Source organism: Humulus lupulus, chromosome 2 (assembly GCF_963169125.1).
Source record: "Humulus lupulus chromosome 2, drHumLupu1.1, whole genome shotgun sequence".
In the NCBI taxonomy this organism is placed as follows: Eukaryota; Viridiplantae; Streptophyta; class Magnoliopsida; order Rosales; family Cannabaceae; genus Humulus; species Humulus lupulus.
This window is the reverse complement of record NC_084794.1, coordinates 161,622,667-161,635,073: the sequence shown is the minus strand read 5'-3', so window position 1 is coordinate 161,635,073 and position 12,407 is coordinate 161,622,667. Positions and strand designations below refer to the sequence as shown.

The 12,407-nt window shown below is 38.7% G+C and overlaps 2 protein-coding genes across 2 annotated transcripts; one reads left to right on the top strand and one right to left on the bottom strand.

Moving 5' to 3' along the window:
• Nucleotides 1–8,060: 8,060 nt before the first annotated feature.
• On the top strand, nt 8,061–8,690 carry LOC133814886 (uncharacterized). Its single transcript, XM_062247791.1, has 3 exons — nt 8,061–8,171; nt 8,262–8,578; nt 8,660–8,690. The coding sequence occupies exons 1-3, from the start codon at nt 8,061–8,063 to the stop codon at nt 8,688–8,690; spliced, it is 459 nt and encodes a 152-aa protein (XP_062103775.1).
• Nucleotides 8,691–8,894: 204 nt separating this feature from the next.
• Nucleotides 8,895–10,410, bottom strand: LOC133816387 (uncharacterized). The gene is made up of 2 exons (XM_062248914.1): nt 9,291–10,410; nt 8,895–9,178 (listed from the first exon to the last, which is right to left on the bottom strand). Exons 1-2 carry the CDS (start codon nt 10,353–10,355, stop codon nt 9,038–9,040), a joined length of 1,206 nt encoding a protein of 401 aa, XP_062104898.1. The 5' UTR covers nt 10,356–10,410; the 3' UTR covers nt 8,895–9,037.
• Between the last annotated feature and the right edge of the window lie 1,997 nt (nt 10,411–12,407).

Here is a 12,407-nt window from a genome sequence, read left to right as displayed (position 1 = left end):
TAGGCTGAATCGACCATGAGTTGGAGAGCTCTGGGGGCGAGGTGTACATCGTCAGCTGCTCGGCCGCCACGGTCGAGAAATTGTACAGGAACGGAAACCTAAAATGTATATTTCGCCATTAGAGTGGCTTGAACTATTTGTAATTTCTAGAATTTGTTGTAACTAAGACATATAAACCCTATTTTGAGTCTCCAAGTATTAAACCGTCATTTTTAATGAAAATAGCCTGTTTGTGACCAAAATCTTTTTATTCCTACTCTGATAATGGTATAGAGTCTACACTTTGTCTGAATGACTTGATTAGCAAGTCTTGCACTATTTTAAACACACAGTGTAACGGTCTTGGTTATCCAGGGCGTTACAGCCACTGTCATGAGTCGGTTGTATCGGGACAGATGGTCCCTGGGGTCGGTGTTTCCAGTATAGGCAGTGAGGCTTGGCATTTTGAACCCCTTGGGGAGTGCGGGATCCAGGATGTGCCTCGCGCATGGCTCTTTATCCTCTTCGTCGGAGTCGGTGTCTGCGCCTTCTTGCTTGCGGACCAGGCGATCCGTGACCTTTTTTAATGCGGCCACCTGCTCCATTAGCAGCTTGATCGTACCATCCTCCAGGGGGATTCTCTCGTTCCTCCTGTCGTTGATGTCGTTCTTGAGGTCGCCGTCCCGGGGGAGGATATTTTCCTTGTGGGCCCGCTCTTTCCGAGCGTTCAGTCCATCGCGTAAATCTATCCGCGAAGTGTCGTCCCCTGAACTGAGGGCGTGACGTTCCTCGCAGCGAGGCCGTTCCCGACGGTTCTTGTTAATCAAGGCACTTGGGTGCAAAGACCTTTCCCGCCCGTTTGGCCCTGAGGCGCGTCGGGGCTGCGTGTTCCGTGGCCGCTTCCCTTGTGGATCGATCGGGTGGCCTCGTCCTAGGATGGGGCGCACCTTTTCTTTCCTAGGTAGCGGCCGGGAACTAGCCCCGGCTTTCGCGACGGGGGTGGTCTTCTCCCGGGTCTTCCGCCGCTCCCTGTCCAGGCCTCCTTGAGTCGGCTCTGGAAAAGGCTCCGGGGGACGGACCGAGCTGGCACCTCTGGGGACCCCGGCTTGCTCTCGTGGGGCAAGTTGCTGCACTTCTGGAAGTGGGCCCGCTGCGGGGTTGGCTGCCAGAACCTTCGACGCCATGAACGCCTGCAGGGCTTGGAGAGACTCTTGCATCTGTCGATGCGCCTCCGCCTGTTCAGCGATCCTGGCTTCCTGATCCAGGACTTGCTGCCTTAGTCTGGTCACCTCCAAGTCTTGCTGATCATCGTGGGGGGTCTTGGGATCCGTAGCTTCGTTGTGGTACTCCCCCTCATTTTCCTCTTCATAATACTCTTCCTCGTTCTCCTATTCGTATTCTGTCCCACCTTCGTAGTCTTGTGACTCGTCTTGGTGAGATGTTTGAGGAGGCATGTTCTCGGGCAAGTCCTGAGGGATATGCTGCGAAGGCAGCGGGTCTCCGTTGCCCTGCTCTGGATTGGTAGGGTCGAAGGTGGTGTGTCGTGTGTTCACCATCGTAGTAAAGGCCTGACGTTAGCACTAGCTTCCTTCAGCTCTCAATGAAAGCACCAAACTGTTAACCGAGATTTTCGGCAACTCTATTAATAACTAATATTTACTGATAATTATAATGAAAGCAAAAGATTAACACGGGGTTTTTACGTGGTTGGGGCGTTAACTAGCCTTAGTCCACGAGTCTATATTATTAGAGCTTGAAGAACCTTTTACAATGGAGTTTTCTCTCTATATTTTGACAGGGTTACTGTCTTTTTTGGTGAAAGGAGACCCCTTTTACAGTGTTCTGTAGCTTATATTTATAGGCTTAGGGGAACACCGGGTCTGGACCGGGTCCGACCCAGGCCCATAGAAATGAATATATGTGGCCTTTCTAGTGGAGGCCCAATACAAAAGGTACAAAATACATAAATTCCAAGCTAGCTAAGGCCCAGCAGGTTGACCTTAGGGCTACATCTCGCCCGAAAAAACGACGCTTTTGGTCTGGCCACTTCGAGTCACGAGGCAGATTCAGGAGACAAGACCAGTCAGAGTACTTGGCTGCGCAGGCCTGACACATCGGCGTGCAATCCCGAGGTGACCTTTTCTGCAGGTGAAAAGTGGGGACAACGCCCACGTGGAATGAGGCGGCTTCAGGGTCCTGGACGCTTGCCCCTTCAACCGGGGGTGAGGTGATCCGAGTCCATTTACCTTTGTCCCGCTTCGTTTACCACAGTCCCGGACCGTATCAGGGTCCGGGACCTGGACGTGTAGGCCTCGAGGGTCCAAACGCTCTGTACACCGCCCGAACTATCATCGCGGAGGACGGACCCAGAGGGACATTCCGGACCCCTCCAATGGGCCTCGACATGCATCTTCGGTCCATACCCTTCCCCTTGGACACTCTCTGTACCAAGAGGCCTTGGGCCGGGCCCGCATGCTTACATGGCCCCTGTCAATGGGCCTGGACGAAGACTCCGAGCCCATGCAGGAAATGGGGATAACACTTGTAATTCATATCATAACTGATGATCATTTATAGATCAACCTAAATCCTGAGTGTTCATGAACTCCTGTTCATGTTTATTAAATCTTTTGATTCATTCGTTAAGGTCTCTTCAAAGAATGAGGCTAATGACTTTTGTTTTGGAGATTTAATATCATGGATGGCTGGGAACATGTATCAACAATACATAATCTAATCTTTCCTAACGGATTGTATATTAGTCCCCTTAAGGGTTAATTCTGGAACTGAATGATTTTGAGCTCAAATCTATAATTAGATTATAGATTAATTATTCACTAGTGAATTAATGGTACTTAAGGAATAAGAAGTAAATTACAAAGGTAAAATGGTAATTCTTCCATTCTAATTTATGAACTAATTAATTAGAGGGTTGAACTATTGTAAGATGGTTATATCAATGGACGACTTAAGAAAAGATTTATGTAAAAGTATATCTATAACATAAAGAGTGCAATTCTGAATTTATAGTGGAGTAATATCAGAATTAATAAATTAATTATTATAATTAAAGAGTTTAATTATTTAGTTTCAATTTATTGGAGCTTAATGTTATAGGTCCATGGTCCCCGAAATGGCTCAAACAAACACTGACAAAGGTAAATACAAAAATGGGCAAAAATGACTTATGTGATAAGTAAAATATTTTTCTATGTATCAAACATAATTATTAATTAATTATGTGTAATTAATTAATTATTTGATTTAACAAAAATATAATTAATTTTGAATTAATTTATTTTTGGGATTTTTGGTATTTAAATAATAATAAAAATTGGGAAAAATCACATGCCATCACAGGCATGTGGTACACGTGTGGCACAGTGCACAGACACTGTGCTACATGCATAAGAGAGTGTACTTAGTCTCTTGATTCCACAATTTTAGTTATTTAAATATTAAATAAATAATGAGATATTTTAATATGATTAAAATATTATTATTTAAACAAAAATCTGATAACTGATCAGTTATTTTGAATTTTTTTAAAATAACAAATATTTTAATATATAGGATATATTAAATATAGGATATCAATTTTTTATAGAACGTAATTTTTCAGGGATAGAAAAATATCTAGGAATCTCTCTCAGAGAAAGAGAACAGTGACATAAACAAAAGTCATTGTTCTTCACAAAACCTAGGTCCAAAACTTTATCAGATCTCATGTGTTGAGAACATCTGATAAATAGTTTATTGTCTATTATTTGTATAGCGAGCCTACACTCGTTCTTTGTGTGCCTGAGAACATTTTGGAAGATTTTGGTGTGAGATCTCGAGGATTTAGCCATACGAAAAGATAGCAGCAAGGAAGGACTTGAGGTAATTTTTCTATTCATGTTCTTGATTCAATATATATATGCATGTGAAGAAGTAGATCTAGAAATCTTATGGGATTAATCTAACAATTTGATTGTTGTTCCGCTGTGTATAATCTCTGATTTGATCAATAAAAACCAACATCTTTGGTGTTATCAGTTGAATCATGTGGCTCATGCTTGGGTGCATTTTGTGAGTGCACGATTGATGCCGACTACTCACATGTCGGATATTAACAAGGAGAGGTTGTTAATTGTGTATGCAATTATGACTGGGATGACTATTGATGTGGGCCGAATTTTTAGGAAAATTATGAAAGATATTAGCATGTTGACTACTACGACAGGATTAGGACATGGCTCATTCATCACTGATTTATGTCGTGCGTATGGAGTTTTTATGAGTGGAAGTGACGTAGTTAGGAAGACTATTTCTGCAATTTCTAAAAATAGGGTGCTTAATTATGAACCACCTTCCTTAGAAGCACCACAACCTCGACAACGTTCCACTGATAAGAGACAAAGGAGTAATGATGTAGAAGATGAGGATAATGAAGCAGAATTTGAGGGTGATCTTCCTGAGGAGCCTCGGCATGAGATACCAGTTGCACAACCACCTGTTCAGCCTGAAGCTGGTACTTTTGATCCATATATGAAGATGATGCAGAACCAATTCAACTATTTAGTTCAACAGAACAATTATCAGATTGCTCAAAATCAGCATATGCAGCAGTATCTGGCGCAGCAAAGTGAGTATTAAATCGCTCATGTGGACCAACTCAATGTGTTGGTGAATCAGTGGTCTCTTCACAACAATGAAGATGTAGCCCCATTCCAAACACCATCTCAGTTTTTTCCTTATCAACCGCCGCCACCTTGACCATTTTGAATGTTTATGGTAAGTTTCTTTTCCTTTACTTTTATTTTATTTTTTTAAAAATATTGGGGACAATGTTTAGATTAAGTTTGGGGGAAGAGATTTATTTTTGTGTGTTTTGTCTGTGTTGTCTTGTTTTGTGTTGATTATGTCTACTTTGTGTTAGTTGTGTTTTTTTTAGGTTGTTTAGGGTGTCGGTTGAATTAAGTTGATAATGATTAGCCAATGATAATATGATGAATGATGAGCTGTATAAATTGAATGGGAATAAAACTGTAAAAAATATGTGTGCTTGGTTGAATATTTTGTTCTATTTTTAATTAAACACTTAAATAATTGAGAGCTTAATCATGATTTTGATAAATTTTGTGTGATTGAATAAAATTTATGCCTACTGAATTTAAAATAAGAAGGGAAGATTGAAATTAGTTTATCCTAGAACTTGTTTGCTTACTTTTTGAGGCGAAATCCTAGATGATGCATGCTTAGAAAATTGATTTAGGCATTTCTTTGGACTGTTTGAGCCTTTCAAGCTAACCCTTATTTGTTGGAATCCTTAGTTACCCATTTTTGAGCCTAAATTGATTCTTTTATTGATTGACATTTGTTTTGAGCTTATAACGTGAGAACCTAACTATTATTTTTCTTTCCATTTAATGTACCATGAGCATAGGAACAGTAAATGGGAGTAATTGAGATTGATTTGTAATAGGGGGGGGGGGGGGGTTTATGTATGACAAGTTGTGTCAACGATGAAGAAAATATATTTTGAGAGAAAGAAGAGAAAAGTAGAAAAAGAAAAAAAAATACAATGTTGAGAAATCATTACACTCCGAATTATAATATCAAGGAATAAGTTTGGGAGAGTGTAATGTCATAAAAAAATAAAAAAAATTCAATGATTATGCAATTTCTCTCAAAATGATAAGATATTGAGAACTTTGGGATTGGTTTTGTGATTTGTACTAAGGGTTGAATTGGTTGGTTGGTTAGTGTTCATGGTACATTTTGAGCTTAAATGACTTTCTCATCCACCTTTACCTAAGCCATTCAATTATAAGCTTGAAAATACCTATTGATTTCTGAGCATGTTTTGTCTACATTAGTGGAGATTAGCTAGTATAGCAAGCCTATGGGATATTGTTTGGTTGTTGGATTGAAGTGGAAATTTAGTGAGCATAAATTAATTCAATTACATGTTATTTGTTAATTATGATTTTGAGAGCTTTTATTTTTGTTGTTTAATTGAATGGAATAAATGTTTTAACTGAAATTTTGGATTAAAAGTTGAGTTCCTTGAAGATTATATAAGTGAGTTGTTTGTCATAGCTTGAGGCTTAGTATTGTTGTTGGCTTGATTTAGCTCTGTGTGTGTGTGTGTGTGTGTGTGTGTGTTTGTTCATTTGTTGAGTTGTTGTTTTGGTTTACTCGAGGACGAGTAAAAGTCAAGTTTGGGGGAATTTGATGAGTCAATTTTTAGTATAGTTTTTAACCTGTGTTTAGGGTAAGTTTGAGTCAATTTGGTGGAATGTTGTGCAGTATTACACTTGTTTTGGTATGATTGCAGGAAATAGAATGAGGAAGCATGGAGTTGAGGAAATGAACGAAAAATCATAGCAATTGGGAAATTTATGCTAAAAGTTGACAAGAAGACAGTTGAGGATTCATATGCGGAGAGACTTGTTCATTTTGGAGCCTTGGAAGTAACTTTTGAGGTTAATGTAAAGGGTTGCGGCGCTCAAATGAAGAGCTGCGGCGTAAGGGAAAAACAGAGAGCCTGTTTTCTGGAATTTTCAAGGGCCGTGGCACATGTTTGAAGGGTCGCGGTGCTTGCTGGAACCCGAGACTAGAATTGCGCAAACTTAGAGAGGTGGGCCGCGACGCTTAAACGCTAGGGCCGCGGCGCATGTAACTTTTTCGTGGCCATCAGAAGGGTGAAATTGTCATTTATTTTGAAAAATAGATTTTAGGGTTTCTATTTAAATGTTTGTTAAGAGTTAATTAGGAAATGTCATTGGTGAATTTAAGAGATTACTAGAGACATTGGAGAGAGCATTGAAGATCTGAGAGTTTTATTTCTTGATCTCTTCTTTATTCTCTTTATTCTTGAGTTTATATTTATATTTAATTTGATGGATTCCATTATGTTTGTCTTGAACTAATCTTGTTTTTAGGGTGTTAGTGGATTCTTCTTGAAGCTTTTGATTTCTTAATGCAGTTTTTCTGAGTTTCTTTCTACTATTGTGAATTATTTATCTTATGCTTAAGTTTGTGAATGTTTGATCACCATTTACATGTTATATATGATTCTAACCTGGACTCTAAGAAGAGAAGGCTAATTATGCTATAGGTAGATAATCACAAATTTATATTAGACGAGAGTACTTGTATAATTTGTGTAGTTCATAGATTACGTGTTTAAAACCTGCAATATGTTGATTTACCACAGTGATGTAGGAAATAATATGTTGTAGAGAATTATAGATCCTAGCAAGACTATAATATAAAGTTGTAATCTGCTATCACATAGAATTAAGAATTATTGAAAATTAGTTAGAAATCATAAATGGATGGTTGATGAAACTAAAACCCTAGCCTTTATATCCATTGAATTAAATCATATTCTTATCTCTGAAATTTTCGAGTGATTAATTGTTTCTTTTAATTTTAGTAGTAATTATTTAACTAATAATTATGAAATTATTATTTAAATCAATTAGAGTTAGAAGTTAATTATTAGTAATTAATATCAATCCTCATGAGAACGATACTCTACTTATTATTATATCACTTGTTAGCGATACGTATACTTGCGTAGCTATAAAATCCGTAACAATACATAAATATAATTTTTTTAAGGGATATTTGTGGCAATAATGCCTATGTAGTTCAGTTTATTGCACTTAAATGCTTATGTAAAATTTTTGACGGCAATAATGCCTACCGTTACGATTTTAGAGCAGCCGTTGGTCCCTGGGCCGTTAGGGGTATATTTGATACACGTGTCACGACCAGATTGGGTTAAATTATTAAAATTTAAAAACAAAAAAAAATAATGGTTATGGTTTTTAATTAAAAACAAAAAAATAAAACTAAATGTGATTAATTAATATAACCAAAAAAACCGTTTGTCTAAAACCAAGTTCTAAAACTAATCTAAAACAACAAAAACTCAAAACTCCATACCCGGAAAAATGATGAAGATGAAGCTTTCCCCCCGACCACACCAAGACGATCCACCCCCGACAGTATAGCACGTGAGCCCAGTAGAAGAAAACTTGTAATTCCTTCGAATTGGGGGTTAGGGCATCTTTTGCATCGGGTTAATGGAGAACGGAAAAAATTGCCATTGTCGACCACCAAGGCCAGTGGTAGAAAGAATGGCTTGGACAAACAAAAATCCTAGGCGAAGATTCAGAACATGCAACAAGTATCGGGTAAGATCTCCATTTGTTTTTGTAATCTGATTCATTGAATAAATGGTTATGGGTGTTCACTAGAAATTTTGTATGTTTTGGTCAACTCAGATTCATGGTGGGTGTAATTTCTTTGAATGGATAGACCCTCCAATGTGCCATCAAGCAAATGTGGTCATCCCTGGACTACTAAGAAAAATTGGTGACCTTGAAACTGAAATCACATCCCTAAGTACGACAACTGACATTGGAAGTCATCGGCAATGCAGTGGTTCTTCAAATGGATTTGAGACACAATCTCACAACCTTCAAAATGTTGGAAGAGAAAGCTGTGAAAGTTGTGCTGAAAGCAGGGGTAGAGTAAATGATGGAGGTCGAATGCAGTGTTACTACTTTTTGAATACTATGTATTTTGCTGTAATTCTATTGTTTGTGGTTATTTGGGCTACAAAATCAAAGTAGAAGTTGTTGGTATTGTTAGTTTATTTTTGGGTAATCTTCATGTGCAGTATTGACAATGACAAAGCTATTGCACCCTAGGCATTGATTTGTAATGAATTTTGTTGTAAAATGAAACCCCAAATCAATGTAATCTATCTTGGTCTATTTTGAATTCAGTGTTCTAGTTTATGTATTTTGTGAAATAAATATGATCAACAACTAGTTACATTCATTACCATAAGAGATAGGTACAAAAATATAGGCCTAAAAAGCCAAATGTATCTGATCTGTACATGACTAATATCATGGCCAGCATGACCCTGTCATGACTCAAAAAACAGACACCAAAATACATGACTCTAAAATGGTCAACATAACAGACACCAAAATACAAGATTCGACCACTAGTTCAAAATAAAATCAAAAGATGAAACTCCTCCTTCCAGTCAGACAGTATCGGGTTGAGCATTGGTTGCACCACTAGTTCCTCCTTTAGCATGCTGTTTCAGTCTTCTTTCCTTCCTTAAAAGTGTGGATTCAGTTGGGTTCTGCAGTGGTGGACGACCTCGCTTTTTGACCACACGATTCTAAAATAGGTTGAATAAACAAATATTTAGCTCCAAATTCACAAAACAATGATAAAGCAACTAATCAATGATAAAAATTATCTGGACTGAGAAGAAAGCATAAAGTTTATACCTCAACCACCACCTTAGCAGATTTGCATGTTTCTCTCCTGTGGCCTGTTTTCAGACAATTGCTGCATGTTTTAACTTGTCCAGTTCTTCGAGCTTTCTTTAAAGCAGGTGGAGGTTCATCTGTCTCCCTTCTCCTAGCTTTCTTAGGTCTTCCAGGCAGCTTCGTCTTAGGTGGTGGATCAATTGGGTTGAGTCCTGTCTGAGGCCACATATCTGGACTAGGCATAGGATGCACACTCTGTCCATATGCTTTTTGCAATGATTCTTTTTTATAGAATCCGTGGACATAATCAAAGACATTACCTCCCATGAACCAGATAGTAGCTAGTGCATGGCCACAAGGAAGCCCAGATAGTTGAAACCTCCTACATGTACAAGTTCTGAATTCCAAATCGACAACCAAGGCACTACCATTGCTGCATTGAACCTGAAACTGAAACTTGTCAGACCTAGTAACCAGACAATGCTTTGCAACCTCTTTTTGCTTCTCAATTATCTTCAAAATTCTCTTCCCCACAGGTTGAGTCATCTTCTCCAACTTAGCTTTTTTGTTATAAAACCGAGACATCAACCAAAATCTAATTTTCTCTAGTAAAGTTATAATTGGCTTGTCGCGAGCATCAAGTATGGCTGCATTGAAACTCTCACACAAATTATTCACCAAAATGTCACATTTTGGGTACTCTGAAATATATGACTTAGTCCATTCTGTGGGGTTCTTCCCTGCCAGCCAATAGTAAGCACCATCCGAGACACTCTTGACTTCTTGCATTGCTCGAGCAAACTCAGCTTGTGTTGTAGTATTAGCTGCTGCCCACAAAAGTTGCTTAAGTAAAAGTCCAGGATATTCCTTTTTAAAGTTAGCATGAAGATGTCTAACACAAAACCTCACCTCACACCCACTGAAGATGGCTCCCACTGCATTTTCTAATCCTTTTTGACGATCACTCATCATTGTCACCTTGGTGGGACTCAAACTCCCAATATCAGCCTTCAATAGCTCCAAGAACCAAGTCCAAACCTCAGTGTTTTCCTTTTCAGCAACACAGTAGGCAATGGGAAACATGGAGTTATTACCGTCAATGCCTACTGCAGCCAATAAAATGCCCTTACAATATCCTTTTAAAAGCAGCCATCAAGACCAATTAGAGGTCTACAACCCCTCAACCAGCCATCTCTACATGCCTTAAGACAAATATAAATACGCTGAAATTGCCTTCTCCCATTAACCAAATCAGTTTTCAACTTCACAGTAGATCCAGGATTGGTAGCCAACAACCTTTTACAGTAGTCATCAAGAATGGCGTATTGTTCCTTGACAGACCCATCCAACATCTTCCTTGCTTTTGTCTTGGCCCTGTAAAATGTCCAGCTAGACACATGTGAGTACTTGGTCTTTGCAGTTATCTCCCTAAATACATTGTATTCCATACTCAGATTTAGCCTAAATTGCTCCAAAAAGTGCTTTGCAAGCCAAGTTGAGGTCAGCTTTTTATTGTCCAAAACAATGCCACAACTATGCTTGTCAACAAGTGTTTTGACCCTCATTGTTTTGCCATCTATCTTGTTAACTATTGAAGCAAACAACATCCACTCACAGTTTGCACCCTTGCATTTAACTCTAACTCTATTTGAATCATTGGCAATAAATACATATTCTCGATCACCTTCAATAAAGTACTCCCTTATTGCATTCCTTAAAATTGTAACAGTGGCAAATTCCATGCCAAGAACAAATTGGAAGTTTTGCATTTTGGTTTTCGGGTTGAATTCTTTGGAATTTTTACCAGCATCAAACTCATCATCTGACTTCAATTCGTGCAACTCCTCCTCAGAACATATACCATCTGAGTCTCCATCATCAAGATTTTGAGTACAAAAATCTGAAACTGATCGCCACCACTTCCTAGGGTCAGACTGTGTACCCATTTCTATCTCAGCTTCAACATCTTGCTCAAACTCTTCCTCCTCCAATATGAAATCTTCATCACTTTGCTTTCCTTTCCCTTTTCTGTCACGCTGAACTTTGTCTTGGCTCTTCTCAGCTGTATTTTCCCTCACATCAGCTTGAACTTTTTCTTGGCTATCCTCAGATGTATTTTCCCTCACATCAGCTTGCTTTCCTTTCCTATTTCTGTCACTTTGAACCGGGTCTTGGTTCTCCTCAACTGTATCCTCCCTCACATCACCAATATCATCCTCTGAATCTGAAAGCACAACCACCTCTGGTATTTGGTCTTCCATATCACTTTCATCATCCATGTAGTCAAACTCTTCTTCATATTCCTCTTTATCAGGTTCATCAAAGGCATCATCATGAAATTCCTCAGAATATTGATCAGCATCAAACTCTTCTTGTTCCCCATCAATGGTTGCATCAACAGGGATACCAACAACATCTGTAGGGACATCACAATCATCTGGTAATTCCTCTATAATACATCTTTTCAGAGGAGGTAAAATGTTAGCAGCGACATGTTTAACAGCTTCTGAATCTTCCTTCCAATCTAAAGGTAGAACTGTTTCAGGAAAAACAAGAAATATGTCAATCTTTGTAGCCCGATTCCTCTCAATATCCTCTACAATTCTTAGGAACTCCTTATCCCCTACCATCATGTAGCCCATATTAAGCACCTTTCCTATTGGTTTGTACATAAAACCCACTGGAAGTTTATGTCCTAAGTCCAAGGCCATTCCATCCAATTCCATCCTAGTGAAGTAATCAGTATCCACCCAATCAACATAATCAACTTTACCTCCCTCATATCTTCTATTGCCGAATGGAGTAAACCAGCTCCCCCCATGGTGTATTGCAATAGTGAAGATGTTAGTATGACCACCTGTCAATAGAAATAAAAAATGCAATGTCAACACTTCACACACACACAAACCGAAACACAATATAGTTCACACACTTGAAGAGCAACATAGTGTACCACACGATTGAACCATGGACCACAACAACAAAGATTCCTTTCAATAAACAAAGTATATATTTCAATGGACCCCACTCTGTCAATTGTATGCACGTGCTTCCCAATAACATTTTTACCCAAATTTAATAATACCACCTACCATAAATCAACAATATTCTCACCCCCAAAAAATTTTAAAATCG